Source organism: Sus scrofa, chromosome 14 (assembly GCF_054392235.1).
Source record: "Sus scrofa isolate SSC_HxYL_T2T_F1_AM1 chromosome 14, Sscrofa_HxYL_maternal_Yorkshire_Landrace_v2.0, whole genome shotgun sequence".
NCBI classification, from domain to species: Eukaryota; Metazoa; Chordata; class Mammalia; order Artiodactyla; family Suidae; genus Sus; species Sus scrofa.
Window position 1 is genome coordinate 44,559,088 of NC_139396.1, and position 21,460 is coordinate 44,580,547.

The 21,460-nt window shown below is 43.2% G+C and overlaps 1 protein-coding gene across 50 annotated transcripts in view; it reads right to left on the bottom strand.

The window, feature by feature from the left end:
* Positions 1-21,460, bottom strand: part of EP400 (E1A binding protein p400) — a 106,740-nt gene that overhangs the window by 76,810 nt on the left and 8,470 nt on the right. For 11 of the 50 annotated variants that reach the window (XM_084993450.1, XM_021073848.2, XM_084993448.1 and 8 more), the window contains 5 exons: positions 16,871-18,215; positions 15,257-15,367; positions 3,691-3,781; positions 2,176-2,283; positions 1,300-1,685 (listed from right to left, as the gene is read on the bottom strand). In XM_084993450.1, the coding sequence (XP_084849576.1) occupies positions 1,300-1,685; positions 2,176-2,283; positions 3,691-3,781; positions 15,257-15,367; positions 16,871-18,181 (2,007 nt within the window). In that variant the 5' untranslated portion in view covers positions 18,182-18,215. The remainder of the gene's footprint in view (positions 1-1,299; positions 1,686-2,175; positions 2,284-3,690; positions 3,782-15,256; positions 15,368-16,870; positions 18,216-21,460) is intronic. The other 39 variants (XM_005670521.4, XM_084993441.1, XM_084993445.1 and 36 more) reach the window with 7 other exon arrangements.

Consider the following 21,460-nt stretch of genomic DNA (forward strand, 5'->3'; position numbering starts at 1 on the left):
CAGCCACAGCCACTCCTCTGTGGGCTCTGGGGCTGCTTTCACCTTCAATGGGAGAGCTGAGTGACTCAACGGAAAGCTCACAGCCTGCAAAGCCTCCAAGGCTGTTATGCTCCCTCTGTGTGACCCTTACACAAGTCTGCTGGCTCCACCCAACCTGGAAGGACAGGAATGCCACACCCCACAGCTCACACTGTCAACGAAGGCAGGAAACAACCCAAGAGAAACATCAGTGCTGCTTAAAGTCAGTACCAGGCTCAAGACAGTGCTCAGAACAGCGCGACGCACAGCCATGAACACCTTAGGCGAGCGAGGCTCAGAGTCCCGGAAGGCAAGAGCACTCCTTCTTAAGGTAGGGGTACACAGAGCTGTACAAAAGGCCCCAGAACCAAGCCCCGCAACACTGGCCGTTTGATCTTGCCAAGTTATTTGGTCCCTCTGGCCTCCATCTTTTCATAGCTAATGGGGTAATAAAGATTCTACCACTTCGGCTGCCAGGGAGACAGACTGAAATAATTCTCAGGGACGTGCCTGTCACGGCACCTTACACCTGGCAGGAAGTGCATGAAAGGTACATGTCTATTTCACTGTTACAGAAGAGAACACTTCTCCAATCACCAGAAGACCTTGAACTCAAAGTCTAGCTATGAAATCTCCCTGTTAAGAGGGAGAGGGGAAGCTAAGGAGAGGTTTTCCTAAGCGGCTGACCACAAGATGAGCCTCTGAAAACACTGCCTCTCACCCTTCGGTGCCCCAGACCCAAGCTTCAGGGATGCTTGACTCATTATGGATGCACCACTTGATAGGGACCCACACAGTTTACTGTACACATTACAAAAAGGCATCTGGGTGAAGTTACTTAGTGGAGGAAGAGGGGCCCTGTAAACATAGGAAATGTCTAGCGGGCCTGGGGAGTAATGCCTCGCCCACGTTTGCACAGCCAAGTGTCCAGAGAGGAGAGGACACCCATGGAGGGAGCCTGGTGGAAAGTCAGGAGCTGGAGCAAGCCCCACCACCCTCCCAGCCTTGTTCCCGTGACCTCGCATAACTAGGCACGTCAGGTGGGACAAGGGACATGGTGTCCTGTACTGAGAGCAGCAATAAGAATTCTGTCACTTCCTGACATTTTAATAACAATAACTACGATGACAGAGCCAAATGAAATTCTGTTGCAACCACTGAATTAATGAAGTCTTCCTCAGTAGGAGATTAAACTGCAGGGACTATAAGTTATTAAACAGTGCATGTCCTGTCACACAAACACCCACTCCTGGCCAAGGGCTCAGCAGGTGCCCAGAGTACCTGCGGCTGAGCTGAGAGCGGTGGGGCCTGCATCTGTGCCTTCCCGGGCATTGGGACGTGGAGGGCCGGCGGCGTGGGCTGTGGAGGAGGAGCAGGGAGCTGGCTGGGTGGGGGCGCGGGGACGGGGGCATTCGGCTGCTGCGTCTTCACCGGGATCTGGAGCTGGGGCTGTGGCTCTACCATCTGAGGCTGCTGGGAGAACTGCAGCGCCGGCGGCAGGGGCACGGTGGGGAGGCCGGCTGCGGGCAGCCTGCCGGGGAGCTGTGGCGGAGGCGTGTGCAAGCTGGCGGCATTCTGCACCGGAGGCCCCGTGGAGGGGTCATACTGTTGCTGGCTTTGCTTCTGTCCCGCGAGCTGAGCAGCCTGAGGGGCGGGAGGCATTCCTCCTGCAAAAGAGGAGAGACCCCCCCGGCACTGACTCTGGGGCTCCAAGCTGTCATAGACCCCCTCACTTAGAACACCACACACTCAAACAGGAAATTTAACTGGTGGCAAATTTGTATTAGATCTAATGTTATAAATGAGCACACAAAAAAGAAGGAAAGGCGCCTGGCCTTTGCAAGTTAGCACCAAGCAGAACAGGCATTGAATAACTGCAGGGTCCCTACCACAGCAGCAGTGAGAAAAAACACAGGCATGAAAACTGGAGAGAGGGTGAGGACAGTGGGACGTGTGGCTCCACTAACGTGGCAAGAACTGGTCTCTGGTGGTTTCTTCACACCGTGTTAAGTGGGACTCAGAGGAACATCCCAACTGTGGAGACCACCTGGAATCTGCTACTGGACTACACACGTTTTGGTCTGCTGTTGCTTCTCAAGCCCTCTCTGCACTCCCTCTTTCTGAGCTAGGAGAGCTGGTTCTGGTGCTGGGTCTTACCTTGAACTGTCGGCATTAACTGCTGAAGAGGAACTCCTGTATTCACCCCTGGGTGCTGGAAAACTACCCCTTGGTGACCCACTTCAAGTCGAGGTCTCTTAGACTGCTCTAGAATAATTTTCAGAAAAGGTGCAGTTTGATGTAAAAATAAAACCACAAAAGTAGTAGAAAAAACACGTGTGTTTTCTTTTATCATCTTTGAACAGAGAGGCCTTTCTATGCATGCACCAAAATGTAGAAGCCATAAAAGATAAAGTTGATAAATATAATTTCTTTCTGTTAAAAATTTGTAAATAAAAGAAAAAGCATCATAAAAAGGCATAGAACAAGCGACAACCTAGGAGACAATACTTGCAACATACACAACGGGCAAAAGACTTATTCAACATTCAGAAAGCTCTTACAAATTAATATGAAAAGGATCAACATCCAGACAGACAAAATGGGCAAAGAACATAAACAGCTAGCAGAGGGACACATTCACAAATGGTTAAAAACATAAAGAGATACTGTCACCTTATCAAAACTAAAGAAATCCACATCAAAACAAAAGATTTAATTTTTCACCCATTGGATCAACAAAAATTAAAAGGTTTATCATACTTAAATAAATCACCAAAATTTAAGAAAACAAAAAATTGTGAATAGGAGTGAAAACTGGCCCTATCCTTTTGGAGGGTAATTTAGCATCATCAATACTTAACTATGTATACACTTTGATCTAGAAATTTCTTTCCTAGGAGCTCTTTTAACTATATGGACAAACACGTAGAAAAAAATAATGAAACTAAATGTTCAATCCTGTTGATTATAACAGTAAAAAGGTGATACTAACAAATGAACGCTAGCACAGGTCTGGTGAATAAAGAAGGAAGTACCCATGCAATGGAATATTTTGCAGCCATCAAGAAGAATGACGCCCATGGCTGGCAAAGACGGCATGTTCGGCTGATACACAACAGTGTATATGGGATCACATCTGACTTTTTTCAGAATGACACATCTATAACAATGCCTGTGTGTGGACAAAAGAACGCCTGTGAAAACAAACAAACACAGCTACCTCTGTGGCTAGGGAGTGGGGAAGTAACACCAAATCAGGAGTAGACTTAAATTACACCTTTCTGAACTGTTAGAATCTTTTATACAAATGAGTATTAAGTTGCCATGGAGAAAAAAATTCAGTTTGAAAAATGAATGACAACTTGAAAAAGCAGGTGGTTTTACACTTAATCATGTCATGAGGACTAAAGAGCCTACGATGCCCACAGAAAATCAAAGTGGAATAGGCATATTCCACTAACAAACTTCTAACCTCAGTACACATAAACATTCACGTAAATATTTTGTTTAGCTGATTAGCACCAAAATAAAATTTAATTTTCAAAGTAGAAACTCACCACAACTAAGTTCTTTAGGGGCCGTGCTTTAGAAACAGGTGCCTACTACATTGGAACTCCCAAACTAAGGCCCTAGCTGGCTCCTGAGGGACCTGAGCTGTGAGCTGTGACATACCTGCCGGGGGTCCCGCCTGCTGCCTCTTAAAGGGGTCCGTTTCTACTGTACTTCCAGCCCCTGCCACCAGGGTCCCTGCAAGGGCTTGCTGCTGAAAAAAAAGAAAAAAGAAAAACTAAGATTTTGGTAATTTAAGTGCATTACAAGAATGAATATAAACTAAAGCTAGCATAATTATCCCAAAACTGACTTCACTCCTTTTAAAAAAGAGAAATGTTTATCTACCCAATATAGTATAACAAATAAATTTCTAACTTACCTCTGGAGGATTAAAAAGGACTTGCACTCTGGCTTTAAATGGAATTTCAGATCAATGCAAATCCAGAGTCCTTTAGAAACGAGCTGGCTTTGCAAAGAATGGCAGCAGAAGCTACTGCAGGAAACATTAGTTTCAGATCTAGGACTACAGCCCAGTCACCCTGATCAGTCACACTGCCTATCATCACTTATCCCACCCAAAACACAAAAACTGAATGATAAGAAAGGCGGAAATTGCTTCCTAATGGAAAATGACACTTAAAACTCTAATTAACAATCTAACCTCAAAATGGTATTTTTGCACTCAGCACCCCACTTGATATATAACTATGTGAAATATATACAGGTTATTTAAAATGTTTAAATGAAAGCTACTGGCACAGACAGAAACTAGCTGGGTCTGGGTGCCCTACACCTCTGACATCTCTGCACTACCCCTGCAGGGACACTGAATGCTAAGAATGACATTTAACAACTGCCAGCTACTAATTTTTTTAAAATAATTCAATTATATCCACTCTACCTAGAGAGCATTTTAAATGCAAAAGTTACAGATGTCTAAACAAAGTAACTGCCTGTGAGAGCAGCTGTTGACCCTTGCAGCCCCAGGAACAGACAGTACACCCCCAGTACCAGCCATGCTTCGGGTTACTGCCTCACATGGGGAAGGCCTCAGAAAAATTAAAAGGGAAAGTAAGCACCCCCACCCCCACTCCCCTTTACATTTGACAAAGATGGGGGGAGGAGGGAAGAGAGGGAGGGAGAAATGGACAAAGAGAGAGGGAGGGAAGGAAGAGGAAAGAAAAGGATGATTTGAAAAACAAACTATATGAATTGTGGTTTTATCTTGGGACAAATACAATCAATTTACAATTTGTGTGTGTGTGTGTGTGTGTGTGTGTGTGTGTGTGTGCACTTTCCTAAATTTTCCAAATGTTTCACAATGAACATGTATTATTTTCATAATTAAAAAAAGCGTTGTTGGGAGTTTCCGTCGTGGCTCGGTGGTTAATGAATCCGACTAGGAACCATGAGGTTGCGGGTTCGATCCCTGGCCTTGCTCAGTGGGTCAAGGATCTGGCGTTGCCGTGAGCTGTGGTGTAGGTCACAGACATGGCTCAGATCTGGCGTTGCTGTGGCTGTGGTGTAGGCTGGTGGCTACAGCTCCAATTTGACCTCTAGCCTAGGAACCTCTATATGCTGTGGGTGCGGCCCTAAAAAGACAAAAAAAAAAAAAAGGTTGTTGGTTTTTTTAAATTAAAAAAAAAAAATGATACAGGGTGCTGTGTCCAGTAATGGCCAAGTACCTACTGCTGGACCAAACACATATCAGATAAACACAGACTCCAGATGAAAATATAAAAAATATGAGAAGGATGGGACTGGATACTTGCAAGAAGGGAATGGGAACTAGGGGAGATTTCTGGTTTCATGGCATTTGGTACAAGGGCTGGCTCCAGTCTCAGATTCTGAGACAGAGGACCTCACTGGCTTAAAGACCACTAGGACCAAGAGCAGGAGACCACAGCAGGAGATGGTGAAGAGGGGAGGCCTCAAGCACGCTCCTTAACTTCTGGCTGCCTCCTAAACCTCACACACGCTTAGCCTCCTGGCTCAGGCCAGCACTGCCACACTGAGATCTCAGGGGATGGGATTTCCATCCAATCACATTAACTAAATGTGAACACACACCCATCAATACTCTTCAGAAGGCTGTGACAGAGCTCTGAGTCTCTAAAGCCTACCACTCAGGATACCCAAAAGCCAATTTGGAATGACTCTAAAACACAGAGAGATAGGAGCCATACTCAGAACACCAATGAACACCAACCCCAAGACACCCCCCATACAGCAGGGATTTGACCTCGGTGTTGATAAGTATGCCCAAGGACATAAAAGCATACTGTAATGAAGGACAACAGGACATCCTGACAGAAAAAAAGAGAGACTATTAAAAAAAGGTAACCAATCTGAAAAAGAATCCATATATACATGTATGTGTAACTGAATCATGTTGCCGTATGCCTGAAATACTGCAAATCAATTATACTTCAATAAAAAAAAATAAAATGAAAAAGAACCAAGTGGAGATTCTAGAACTAAAAAATAAAGTATCTGAAATTTAAAAATTCATTGCATAGATGAGCCGCAGAGAGGGGATGCAGAGGTCCATGAAATGAAAACAGATTCTTGAGAGAAGAACCAGAGGAAGACTGAACTTCAAGACCCAACACAGGGCTCAGACATCAGGACAGCACCTCACTGCCTAAGGATGGACGGCAGATAAGAACGGAGCCCAGAGAGACTCAGCAGTTCCTATAGACTCCCAAGCAACCTAAAGAAAATATAAGGTCCTTTCAACCAAATGATGCTAGAAGACTGGATATCCATGGGAAAAAAAAACCTGATAAATGGGACTTCATTAAAACAGCATCACTATGTCATCAAAGATATTGACAGGAAAGGAGAACTTCTCTCTTCCCAACTCCTGATTGCCATTGACTCTTGGTTTCCAGACGATTTTTAGTTTTATCTTCTTTTCTTGAGTTATTTATTTTATTATTATTATTATTATTTGCTTTTTAGGGCTGCACATGCAGCATATATGGAAGTTGCCAGGCTAGAGGTGGAACTGGAGCTGCAGCAACCGGCCTATGCCACAGCCACAGCAACACCAGATCAGAGCCACATCTGCAACCTACAACACAGCTCATGGCAATGGCAGACCCACTGAGCGAGACCAGGGATGGAACTTGAATCCTCATGGATGCTAGTCAGATTTGTTAACTGCTAAGCCACAAAGGGAACTCCATTCTCGAATATTTTAATGGGAAAGATACTGCTGTCTTTAAAATACAAATTTGACTTTCATTAGCAATCATGTACTAGAACTCTTGAAAACAATAAAAAAGAAAGAAAAATTCTCAGAGAAAAGAGATACCCGTAATGGGAACTAAATGTTTGGTGCCCACTTTAAGAAAGACAACATTGAAACAGACTTTTCCATATAAGACAATGTAATTTATCAGGAGCTGAGAAACTACACCAAGAAAAAGAATAGTTGTAAATCAACTATACTTCAATTAAAAATTTTTTAAAAATAAAAAAAAAAACACTTATGGTGGGGGGAATAATAGTTGAAGGAACTGGGGAATGTTTGCCATCAGAAAGAGGAGCAGACTTACGTTCCTCTGGAGAAAGAAATTGAGACCAAAAGCTGTAGATGGTTGTTACCAAGGGGTAAACGTCTATCCAATTTAAACAAACAAATGTAAACTAAATGGAACTGTGGTGTCTACAAGGCTGGGTGCCTAGGTACTGAAAGGGGAGGACACGGTCAATGAGATGACCTTCTTGAGTACCTCCAAGGCTATTACTAGTAAGTGGACAGGACTTTGGACTCGATGACCAGTGGTCTCTCAATTCAAGATTCCAAAAGAAGTCTCCCCAAGATTAATCTTGGGTAGGATGAGAGGAAAACACAAACAAAAAAATCACTCATACTTTCTTTTTACAAGCATGCCTATTAAACCAAGTTAAGCCTCCACTTCATACCTATAAACTTAACAATACACATATGTAAAAATTAAAAAAAAATCAATACTTGAGGTAGGGTTACAGAACTATAATTATTCATTTCCTTTAACACTACAATCTCTGAAAAATCAATCTCCAATTAGGGTGTTTTTAAGATCTAAATTGTAATAAAAACTACTCTGTACCCAATAACTGCAATCTGGAGTAACGTCTCAAAACCTTGTTTTGAAGCAGACAGAAATAAATATGTGCTCACACTGAGAACCCTGGTTTTACTTCTAGAGTTTAATTTGCAACAGAGTAGTTTATTATAAAAATTATATAATTGGCTGCAAATAACAAAATTCACCCTGATAATATGCCTTAAACTCTTTTTATTTATTTATTTTTTGGCTTTTTGCCTTTTTCTGGGGCCGCTCCCATGGCATATGGAGGTTCCCAGGCTAAAGGTCTAATCGGAGCTGTAGCTGCCAGTCTATACCACAGCCACAGCAACGCGGGATCCAAGTCGCATCTGCAACCCACACCACAGCTCACAGCAATGCCGGATCCTTAACCCACTGAGCAAGGCCAGAGATCGAACCTGTAGCCTCATGGTTGCTAGTCGGATTCGTTAACCACTGAGCTATGACAGGAACTCCTTAAACTCTTTTTAGAATGTTTATCAGTGCTAACAAGGAGATAAAACTGGGACCACTTATATATTTCCAGCAGCACCTGTAGCTAAAACAAAGTAACAAGCACTGTAAGAACACTCAAGACTATGGATTCGCCAATGCTGCTCATAAGAATTTTTTCTAAACAAAATAGATATAACCTAAAATTAGAAAAATGGTTTAATGAATTATAGTTCCTCAAAATGATGGACTATAGACTATCAGAAGCTACTAAAATAAGAATTACTGAAATTGAATACAACATAAGGAGTATTTGTTCAATGAAATAACAAAAAAATATAAATATACTGTGTCAACCTGTATATATATATAATACATAAAAAATTTCTGTATCAGGATGATGGAGTTATGGATGATTATTCATTTTCTTTAACAGAAAAATCACTGAAAGATACTATCTACTTAGAATGGTTCTTTTTATAAGAAAAAATGTGAATGTATGTGTGTATGTATATTATTTTATGCACAATACCTCTGAACTCAATACTACCTCAAAATCTTTTGGAAGCAGACAAATTAATATATGTAATACAAAGAATTCTGAATTTATTTCTACGATCAATATAAAAATTCTACAACTGACTTTAAATAATAAAACTCATACTGAGGATTTTTTTTTTCCAAAGAAAAACAAAGGATGTGTTTTCCAACTCTCTCCTGACAGACTCTCCATTTTCTTGTCTCCTTAGAGAGTCACTAGTATTTAACTCAAAGATCTATAATTCAGAATGGAGACACTTCGGTTTTCCTCTTTTAGTCTCTTAGATATGTTATATTATAGAATTTTAAAGGCATAGTAAAATTAATCATAGAATTTAAATAGTAGGATATAGGTATTGACTATACACTGTTCAACTTCTCTCTGTTTGAAATTTTTCATAATAAAATACTGAGAGGAGTTTCCCTTGCGGCTCAGCAGGTTACGAACACAACTAGTATCCATAAGGATATGGGTTTGATCCCTGGCCTCACTCAGTGGGTTAAAAGATCCAGTATTGCCATGAGCTGTGGTGTAGGTCACAGATGAGGCTTGGACCCTGTATTGCCATGGCTGTGGTGTAGGCTGGCAGCTACAGCTCCAATTCGACGCCTAGCCTGGGAACTTCCATATGCTGTAGATATAGCCCTAAAATAAAGTAAAATAAATAAAATAAAATCCTGAGAAGTAGAAAAACTTTTTAAGTTTAAAAAGTAACAGCAAAGCAAACACCCATTTACTCATCACAAGGCTTAGGAATAATCTGCTGCATATGCCCTGAAAACCCTGAGCACTGTGAAGGCATCCTCACCGCTTGAACTGCGTATGAACATCTTCCCCTGGAGTCATCACCTAGGCTGTGTGTTTGGTTCTGCCTCCCAGTGAACCTGAACTGAAGGGATGCTGCACCTGTGCTCTCCCATGACCCCTTCAGTTCCACAGGGCTCCACTGAGACCCAACAGCACTGATGAATGTTGTGACTGGTTCGCTCATTCTCACTACCGATTACTCTTAGCAGCATTCCTCTGTATGAATGGGCATGACCCATGGATCTGTTCTGCTGCTGGTGGACATCTTGCTTCTCTCTAGTTTGGGGCTATTACAAACAAGGCTGCGAGGAACATTTCTGGATGTGTTCCCTGGCACACATATGGAAGTATCTTTAGAGCATGTCGGTTGGGGGGGGGGGGACGACAAAGGGCTTACCTGGGCTCACTTTAGTGGATGAGAATCTACATTTACAGATTCTGTCCAATTTAATTTTTGGCAATCTAGTGAGTGTGATAGTAAATCAGAGGGTTTAATCTGTGTCATTGTGAGATTGGACACTGAAGTTTATAGGCACTCCTTGCTTTCCACTGTCCCAGCATTCTTATCCAAATATTTATCAGTGTGGCCTATAAATGCACTGATGTATTACATTTCTCTAAGCATTAATGGGAAAGATGTCCACTAATAAATTTTCTGACAATTTCCAATTTAGGAAATCTTATCTTCAATTGTATCAAATTTATTACAAGGAGCACCATGAATTATTCCCCACCAAAAGGAACCAGGCTCCTTGGAGAAAGGACCAATTCCTGGGCCAAACCAAGTAACATGCAAAATAAATTTTAAACATTTTGTGCCAAGAGGTAAGGAAGTGCTCAGGGTGACAGGGATGTGTCAAAAGTATACCAGAGCCAGCTTGAAAGGGGTCTAGTTGGTCAAATTATAGATAATCTGCACATTAAAATAAAGTCATGGTAGAATAAACAGTAAAACAATGGGGCAGGGGGCTGAGCAGTGGATGAATGGCAGAAGCACAAGAAGACCTGATGGAACCGGACTTTTTCTTTTTTTTAATCCTTTTAGGACTGCACCCTCGGCAAATGGAAGCTCCCAGGCTAGGGGTCGAATTGGAGATGCCACTGCAAGCCTACACCACAGCCACAGCACCAGACTTGAGCTACATCTGCAACCTACACAGCAGCTCGAGGCAACATCAGATCTTTTAACCCACTGAAGGGATTGAACCCGCATCCTCATGGATACTAATCAGGTTTGTTACTGCTGAAGCCACAATGGGAAATCTGGAAGTGTATGGGTTATAGGAGTACTTATCAAACTCAACAAACTCTAACACTTAAAATCTGTGTGTTTTCTGCTTATAAGTTATACTGTAATATAATTTACCTTTTTTACAGACCCCCCCCAAAAAAATTACATGATAATGTGACTAGATACAAAAACAGCATTTGAAAAAAATTCAACATCCATTCATGATAAAGACTAGGAATAAGGGAATTTCCTTAACCTGCCTTATAAAGGACATCTACCAAATCTATAGCTAAATCATAGTTAATGGTGAAAGAGTAAACGTTTTCTCCCTAAGACCTAAAACAAGTTAACAATGTTTGTTCTCACTATTATTCAGCTCACAGCGGAAGTCCATGCCAATGCAATAAGGCAAGAAAAAAAGACATAAAACAGAAATATAAATCTGGCTTTCTTTGCAGACATGGTTCTCCAGGTAGGAAACCCTAAGAAATCAATACATTAAAAAAAAGCTCCTATAACTGAGTTTAGCAAGGTTGCCTAATCAACTGTACTCCCATATACTTGAAAAAATTTTTTTAATTCAATTAACATCTGGAGTTCCCACTGTAGCACAGTGGAAACGAATCGACTAGAAACCATGAGGTTGATCCCTGCCTCAGTCAGTGGGTTAGGGATCCAGCATTGCCGTGAGCTGTAGTGTAGGCTGGCAGCTGCAGCTCCAACACTCAGATCCTGCATTGCTGCGGCTGTAGCGTAGGCCGGCAGCTGTAGCTCCAATTTGACCCCTAGTCTGGGAACCTCCATATGCTGTGGGTACAGACCTAAAAAGCAAAAAATAAATAAATAAATTCAAGTAACATCTATAGTACCACAGAAAAATTGGACTATTTGGATATAAGCCCAACAAAGTATGTACAAAATTTGCATGCTGAACACTACAAAATATTGATGAAAGAAATAAAAAAAGACAAAATAAATGAAGAAATATACATATTCCTGGACTAGAAGACTCAACATCATCAAGATATTACTCTACCCCAAATAGGTTCACAGAGTTAAGGCAATCCCAGTCAAAATCCTAGCATGATGTTCTACAGATACTGACATTTTGATTCTAAAATGTGTATGTAAAGTGAAAGAAACCAGAATGACAGAAACAATTTTGAAAAAGAACAAAGCTGAAGAACCCACATTAACTGATTTCAGGACTTACTGCAAGGCTACAGTAATAAGACAGTGTAGCATAGCAAAAAAAATAGACATGTAGGTCAATTCAGGAGAAGAGAGCCTACCAACAGACCCATAAAGATAGGACTATCTGATTTTTGCAAAGATGCAAAAAAGTCAATTTGCAGATTCAAGACAGTTTTTTTAAGAAATGGTGCTCAACTAACTGCTATTGACATGCAAAGAAATTAATCTCTACTTATGCTTGCATGTTATGCAAACCTTCACTTAAAGTGGATCACAGACCTAAATGCAAAACAAAAACTATACAATTCTTGGGAGTTCCCATTGTGGCACAGTGGAAATGAATCCGACTAGCATCCATGAGAGTGCGGGTTTGATCCCTGGCCTCGCTCAGTAGGTTAAGGATCCAGCATTGCCATAAGCTGTGGTGTAAGTCGCAGATCCAGCTTGGATCTTGAGTTGCTGTGGCTGTCACATAGGCCAGTAGCTGTAACTCCAATTCAACTCCTAGACTGGGAATTTCTACATGCTGTACCTGCGGCCCTAAAAGGCAAAACAAACAAGCAAAAACCAAAAAACAAAACAAAACTATACAATTCTAGAACAAAACATAAGAGGAAATTTTTGTGACCTTGAGTTGAGCAAAGCATTCTCAAATATATATGTCAAAAGCACAATCCAGAAAAGAAAAAAAAAAAAAAAAAAAAAGATAAAATAGACATCTAAATTCAAAACTATTGCTTTGTGCTTAAAAAAAAAAAAAGAAGTTCCCATTATGGCCCAGTGTAAACAAATCTGACTAGTAACCATGAGGTTTTGGGTTCAATTCCCGGCCTTGCTCACTGGGTTAGATCTGTCGTTGCCTTGAGCTGCGGTGTATGTCGAGGATGTGGCTCAGATCCTGTGTTGCTGTGGCTGCAGCATAGGCCAGCAACTGTAGCTCTGATGTGACCCCTAGCCTGGGAATTTCCATATGCCAATGTTGTGGCCCTAAAAATCAAAAAAAAAAAACAAAAAAACTATAAAAACAAAACAAAAAAAAACCAGTATAAAAGGAAAAAAAGATAAGCCACAAAATGAGAGAAAAATATCTGCAAATTCCTATCTGACAAACTTATATCCAAATTACATAGGAATTCTCAAATCCAACAATAAAGCAAATGACCAAATGAAAAAAACTGGGGGAAAGAAACGAACAGATACTTCACCAAAGATGATATACAAATGGCAAAGGAACACATGAAAAGATGTTCAACATCATTAGTCTTCAGAGATACACAAATTGGAACCACTGCATACATATCAGAATAACTACAAGAGAAAATTGACAAGAACAAGTAGTGGGGAGGATGCAGAACAACAGGAGGGAATGCGAAATGGGGGAAAACTTTGGCAATTTCATATAAAACTGAACACATACTTATTAACAACCCAGCAATCTGTCTCCAAGATATGTCAAAAACTGGAAATAAACCAACGTCCTGCAAAAGGTGAATGGACAAACAAACTAGGGAATATTCATATGGTGGAATACCACTCAGCAAAAAAAAAGAAACAATTGGTATATTCAACAATGTGGATGACTCTCAAAGGCATTATGCCAACTGAAAGAAGCCAGAATGAAAAGGCAGCATACTATACTGTATGATTCCATTTCTATTTTATTCTGGAAAGGGCAAAAATCATAGAGATGGAGAACAAAGGTTAAGGGAGGGAGAGAGTTTGACAACAGAGATGTAGCATGAGGAACATTTTAGGGGGGCAGGTGACAAAACCCTGTTTCTTGTGTGGGGGTGGTTACACAACTCTATGCATTTGACAGATCTCACAGACTATAAACCAAAACTGAATTTTTACTGAATTAAATAAACAAACAAGTTTAAATAAACAAATACTGTTAATGATATTATAACCCACTGATTAAAATAAGAACCCACCTTTGATTATATGAACAGAAGAAAAAAGAAAGCTCATCAAACAGAATGTCAGCTTATGAATGTAGAATGAATGATGGAGTTAGAAAATCCACTTTGCAGTACTGAATGTGACAACTAACTCTGGAAAGACTCATCCATAGATGATGGAACTAGTGGCCCATATCAAAGAACATTTTACAAAGTAACTGGCCTGCACTTCTCATAAACATGGAGGTCATGAAAGAGTAAGGAGCTGGGCCCAGATTAAAGAAGACCAGAGAGGCATGACAACTCAACACAGTGTGTGATCCCAGACCAGGGGAAAACAACTACAAAGGACATCACCGGAGTTGTTCTCTTACGGCCCAGTGTTGTCCCTGCAATAGCTCAGGTCAGTGCTATGACACGGGTTCAATCCCTGGCCCAGGAACTTCCACATGCTGCAGGTGTGGCAAAAAAAAAAAGGACATCACTGGAACAAGAGACAAAATTTGCATATGAGCTTTGGCTTAGTCATAGTAAAAATTATCATAAAATTTCAGGGATTGTCATACTGTGGTTAGGTCAGATAACACTCTTACCTGATACTATGTGCTGACACACTTAGGGATACAAATGCATGATAGGCTGTTTGCAATTTACTCTCACACAGTTCAGGGGGAAATACATATGTGTGTACATATAAGAGAGAGAGAATGAAAATAATGCAAACGGGGCAAAAAGTTAACAACTGGTGAATTTGGGTCAAGGATGTAGGGGGAGTTCTTCGTACAGTTATTGTAACTTTCGCATAGATCTAAAATTATGTCAAAATTTAAAAAGTTTAAAAAACATATAACCACAGATTAAACTGCTTTTAGAACCCAGCACAAGCTATTCCAAAATGACTAGAACCTGACCTGTACTTTTAGGTTCCTGGCATTTATTAATGCGACACTAAGTGATGTGATTTTCAATAAATTAAAAATAATCAGTTTGCATCCAATTAACATCCACTGAGAAGCCGAAGGTCCTGATACTTCAGAGGTGCGTTTCACTTCAGTGTTTCTTCTAGCTACAGAAAATATCGAGTTATCATCTGTTTAATCTTTTCCTGTTGTTCTGTTTTGCACTGTTCTCAAAAATACAGATAGAAGACACAAGAAAGAACCAACATTTAAAACACAGCACACAAGGAACCCTGAGCACACATTCAACAGGACTGTAAGTATTAGATGACATGCATGCTGAAGCTACTACTGCGTTACAGGTCAATACACACAAAAAATAATGCATTAAGATCTGTGTTGTCATTTACTCATGCAATTTAGTTTTATAATTTTATATGCAGGAAGACTTTTTTACTTTTTTAAAATAAGGAATGGGCTCTGGAAAAAATGCTAAAGAGCAAATAGTAATTGAAGGTTAAAATATCTGGATGAAGGAAAAGTTTCGGATGAGACTACATTTTAGAACCATCGAAAAGTACCTGAAATGGTTGCTGCTGGGATGAAAAAGCAGCAGAAACATTTGCAGGAAGCTGGGTTGCTATAGCAACAGGAGTACCAGTCTGCCCATCCTTTCCTGTCACAACCTTTACCTGAGAGGAAATATTTTGAGAAAAAAAGGCAACATAATTTTTAAGACTGCTCAAAATTTTGTTAGAATTTTACTGCTGATAGCTCACTGATGTCTGATGTTTAAAAATGGAATGTTTTTGCATCAAATCCTGCAAAAGGACACTGAACTGATTTATGACAGATCCACAATGTAATACTCTTTTAACTCAACTGCAAATCTTGCAGAAACTCCAATTTAAGTCACAAGTGCAATATCCTTAGATTCTGCAACTTCAAACTTTAAAAATGGGAATGGCAGACAGTCTTCAGGTAGCAAAGGCCTAACAACTTCATGGGCAGTTTGCACGACAGGCTACAACCTGGGCTTTTACGTGTAGGTCAGAATGGCAATGACAGATTAAAGGGGACTGAATCTGCAGACAACATTGGTGTACAAACATAAAAAGAACTGATTTTCACTACTTTATGGCAAGAGAGGTGAAATCCTCAAAAAAAAAAAATCAGATAAACCTTTTAGAAAATAAAAATGGTTCATCCTGGAAAGGGTGTTAAAGAAAACACCAAATGGCAAAGCCACACATAGTAAATATCAATGAGGAGATGAGCAAAGAGACCAGCTTTTGTTCACCAAAGGCTGATTTCTTTGCAGAAGAGCTGACAAAGATTTACAGTATTTTAGCTATATCAAAAAACAAGGTAAGCTCCACCAACACAGTGTACGGAACACAACACAAAGGAACAAATACAGTGAGTCACAGTGCACCTCACTGCCACCCTATCTGATCAGCTTCCTTTTTACAAAGTACAAATAAAAGGATCTTAGGAATCACTAGGTATGGAGAAATCTCAGTAGGGGGTTTATTAAGCACCCATTCCAGGAACCCAAAAATTTCACTATCTAAAGAGTCTACATTGAGTAGGTATCTGCAAAAGTGTGAGTTGAATATATCATCTCAAATCTAAAACTATTATCTGAAGATTGAAAAAAAATTCAGTTTTTTGCCATAATAACCATATTTACAAATCTATCCAGTGACCTATAATTATGTCTCATATAAATAACAAGTAGTGGTTCAAATTCCTTCTTTAAAAATGACGTTCCCGATGTTTTTAATGGGCGGGCCTACATAAGTAAAATGTAAAACCTGGGGAACAGCAGAAAGGCGTCCATGCCTTTGGTTTCTGCAGCCCTTCAGGGTCGGCCAATCCCCACACAGCCAGCAGAGGCATAGGGAAGGGACAGCTAGGCCTCACCAGGTTAGTTTCCCCAACTAGATAAGCACCCCTGTTCTAAATGAAGCAGCATTACTCACAGCACCACTCTGCACCATGCTCCCACCAGAGCAGCTCTTCCCCTCCATGAAGGAGAAAGCAGACCCACTTTCGCTTCTATTCCAGGATCAAATTCTTAGGAAACTGCATCTTAGAACCACCCCAGGCTTACAAGCTATTTTTTCTTTACGGTTGCCTAGACTCAAATCCACATAGCACGGCCCGCTATTTATTAAACTGTTGCTTCTCACCTCATCATTGATAACCTCAGACTTCTCTTCCTCCTCCTCCTCCTCCTCCTCTTCCTCAAGGTCCAAATCATTCTGCCTAAGATAAGCTTGTAACGGGGCATAATGTTTCTTCTTAAAAGCTAGGAAATCCATCATGTTCCCTTGAAGGTGTTGCAAGAAGAACAGTTCGATCAAATACTCCTTGAAGGCCTCCTTCAGCGCCTCCATCTCTCTGTAGTGATAGTCCAGGCACTGTTTCCGCATCTGAGCCAGCTCCTGGGAGGCTGGGGGGATCTCCTCCAACTTCCTGGGAGCCTTTCTCACCCCCGCACTCCCCGCAGACGTGAGAGGAAGGCTGGACAGGCCAGGGGGCACTGCAGTCCTAGAAGGGCTGGTAGGGGGCGGTGGGGACGTCATCCCAAATGCTGAAGCCCCCCCGACACCGACCCCGACTCCAGGGAGCAGAGGTCTGGTCAGCGGTGGTCCCTGCAGCACCTGCTGCTGCTGGATCAGCTGCCCCTGGATGATGCTGCTGATCTGGGGCGGCAGGCTTGTTGTGGTGATGTGGCCAGGGCTGGACAGGGGCTGCAGCCCGGCCCCGCCTGCAGGGCTCTGAGGTCCCAGGTGGTGGACGGTGCCCCCAGACTGTGCGTGGGGCTGTGAGAGTCTCCGTTCTCGAACAGCAATGGGAGCCCCCGCGTGCTGCAGCTGAACCTGGCCCCCCTGGGCCATCTGTGCCAGGCCCGAGCCCTCCTGGAACACAAAGTGGCTGCCACTGGACGGGCTGAGGCTGATCTGCCTCACCAGCACACTAGCGTCCACAAAGCCGCCAGTGGGACTGCTACTGCAGAGGCCCAGGCCGGGGCCGGGGGCGCCCGCCCGCACGCTCTGTAGACCTGGCCCTGGCCCAGGACTGGGCTGGGTGGGGCTCTGAGTCTGCACCTGTTGGGACAGCGGCGAGGTGACCTGGATGTACGATGGAGACCCATGCTCAAACCGCCTCTGCTGAGTGCTGAACTGAAAGCCTGGAGATGTGGGGCTGGGGAGCGGCAGAGGGGCCAGCGTGATCTGAGGGTTTCCTCCCACCACAGGCCCCACATTCTGAAGGGCAATGTTCACGTTCTGCCCAGCCACGGGACTCCGGCTCATCAGCTGCTGAACTGGGTAACCAGGGGACTGGGGTGCCGATGGGCTGGCCGATGGCGCAAAGGGCGTGGCGGGGGACTGGGGTGGGTTTGGGTGGGCCGGCTGCTCTTCTCCTTCGCTGCTGGCGAAGGCCCTGGACCTCTGCAGTTGGTGCTGGACATTCTGAGGGCCGCTGCCATGGTGCATTATCGCCCTCCTTTTTATCCAACTTAATGTTCTCCTGAAAAATCAAAGTTAAATCAAGTTACTTAAAGGCAAACATAAGCATCTGATCTCCCCTTAGCAGCACTGGACAGATGCTCTGAAGGATGTTCCCACTGGCATCTGATACAAATGACTGTCTTACTCTCACCGAGCCATGTACAAGGTGGTACCGGAGACCATCTCTTTCAGCATACAAGAGGGACCGGGCCCAGGTCACCGCCATGCCCAGGGCCAGGAAACAACCTGGCAGGAACCGGGGGTGGGGGTGGGGGTCCCAACCAGGTAACTACCAACCACTTGCTCAAGGCCAGCAGGATCTGAACTTGGCGCTGGCATGTTTCCTCCCAGAAGGCCTTCCCTAGCCCAGCGGCGCTCCTCCATTCTCCTGCACGCAGCAGGGCTGTCTGCCTGTCTCTCCCAGGGGAGGGACAGCGCCCAGAAGGCAGTGAGTGACTCCTTCCAAATGCAGGTGCTCAGCCACGGCCCTCGAGCCACAATCACTCCATCACCACATCAGAACCCCCACAGCCCTCACAAGGCAGCATTTCTCATAAACATCTGTGCCCCATCCACTGCTGACATGCCCGTCCACCAAGTGTGAACTTGTGGAGCCTGCACCCCATGTCAGACACTAGGTTCTCTGGGGGAGGGGGCTCCCCCCCAGTACCTTCTCAGGAACACCTGGAGGGGAACTTCAAGAAGAAAGTCTCACAGCGAGAGAACAGGGTGGCCAGGACTCAGGTTCTCACTCTGGGGAGTCCCTGTGAGGGGTCTGCAAACTCTCTGGGAGCCAAGACAGGGCTTAAAAGGGGCTCATAGCCCCAATACTGCTTAGTGTGAAGGACTAGAGAAAGTGCTAGGAGAACAAAGGGGCGCTGAGGAAGGTGGGCTTTCAGTACAGGAGAAAGCAGAGGATGGAACCAAAGGGGATGGTTCTTGGGGTAGCGGAGAGACAGCTCAGTCACACAGGCTAGAGCCCCAGTGTCTGCAGGAGATGAGCCCCACCAGGAAGAGGACGACAGCACAGCCAGTCTGCTCCCCACTGTGGGAAGAAGACACAGAATGAAGAAGACACAGAAGTACCCTCCCACCATTTGAAATTCTCCAGTCTTGGAGTTCCCATGTGGCTCAGTGGTTCAGGGATCCGGTGTTGTCACCATGGCAACTTGGGTTGCTGCTGGGGTGAGGGTTCGATCCCTGGCCCAGGGAACTTCCACATGCCACAGGCGGGGCCAAAAAATTTGTTTCATAAAAAATAAATAAATAAATAGGAGTTCCTGTCGTTGCTCAGTGGTTAACGAATCCAACTAGGAACCTTGAGGTTGCGGGTTCGATTCCTGGCCTTGCTCAACGGGTTAAGGATCCGGCATTGCCGGGACCTATGCTAGAAGCTGCAGACATGGCTCAGATCCCACACTGCTATGGCTCTGGCATAGGCTGGTGACTACAGCTCCGATTTGACCCCTAGCCGGGAACCTGTGGCCCAAGAAATGGCAAAAAGACAAAATAAATAAATAAATAAATAAAATTCTCCAGTCTTGACTGACACAGTTAATTCCCCATTTAAACCAAAAATTATAAAACTTAAAAAATGGAAATACACATTTGTATGAATGCTCACAGAGCATCAGGATGCTGTCTTAAATACACATACATATGAAATCCAAAGCTACAGATCTTGGGAGTTCCCATTGTGGCACAGCAGAAAGGAACCGGTCTAGTATCCATTAGGACTCAGGTTTGATCCCTGGCCTTGCTCAATGGGTTAAGGATCCAGCGTTGCCATGAGCTGTGGTGTAGGTCACAGACTAGGCTCAGATCCTGGGTGGCTGTGGCTATGGCTGTGGCGTAGGCCGGCCGCTGTAACTCCGATTTGACCCCAAGCCCGGGAACTTCCGCATGCTGAGGGTGAAGCCCTAAAAAACAAACAAACAAACAAACACACACAAAAAAAGCTACAGATCTCATGGGTGCACAAGAAAAGGCTGAGGAAACATAAAAATCAGTGCATATTTAACCTATCCAAAGAAGGTACTTTCTGTTCTGAACACTATCTCTGAAGAAGCTGTAACAGGAGTTCCCTGCGCTGTGGCACAACAGGATCAGCAGCATTGATGGAGGGCCAGGACGCAGGCTCAATCCCTGGCCTGGCATAGTGGGTTAAGGATCTGGCAATACATTACCACAACTATGGCTCGAATCTGATCCCTGGCCTGGGGACTCCAAATGCTGCAGTGTGGCCAAAAAAAAAAAAAAACAAACAAACAAGAAGATCTAAATGGAAAATCAGGACCACAGGGAAGACAGCTTTAATTATCACCCAAAGAACCCACGACCACCCTCACCCCTCAGCAGAGAGCGTAGCAGAGTGGGTGGGAACTGTGCGTTGAGGGGCACAGCATGGGAAAGGGGACTCTGAGGCATGATGCTTACTGCTTTCAAAATGAGCTCTTGTTCCTGACCTTTTTTTTTTTTTTTTTTTTTTTTTTTTTAGGGCTGCACCTGCAGCATATGGAAGTTCTCAGGCTAGGGGTCAAATCAGAGCTACGGCTGCTGGTCTACACCACAGCCACAGCAACATCAGAACCGAGCCGCGTCTGCAACCTACACCACAGCTCACGGCAACGCCGGATCGTTAACCCACTGAGCAAGCACAGGGACCGAACCCGCAACCTCATGGTTCCTAGTCGGATTCATTAACCACTGCGCCACGACGGGAACTCCCCTGATCTTTTTAGATCTCGTTGTAAGAGAAATTAGTATAGAATAGGTACAAAAATAGAATAAGAATAAATACACACATCAGGGCATATTTAGGATTACTTCCTTAAAAAACATTCCCAGAATATCAAAGATGATCATAAGAGAGAACAAGGCCAGAAAAACAACTCTCTCAGATATAATGATTTACAAAACCAACAGGAAGGTAAGAATTGGGGGTGGGGATACATTGTAACAACTGACTGACATGGTGACAAAATGTGGAGGGAGATAGAGCAGAGGTCTCCAAAGGCTCAGAACATGCCTAACTGGGTGGGTGACAGTGTTGGAAAAACAGGTCCTGTTACCTTTGATCACATAATTTGACCTCCGGAAATCTCTAAGGATAGTCACCTACTAATTTTTAATATCGTGCATAAAAATATTAATTACAGAATACAGTAAAAGAAAAAAGAAATAATAACCAATGTTCAAGTTCGAGATGGAGACGGTTATAAAAATGGAAAACTTTTCACACATATTATTAAGTGAAAAAAGTAG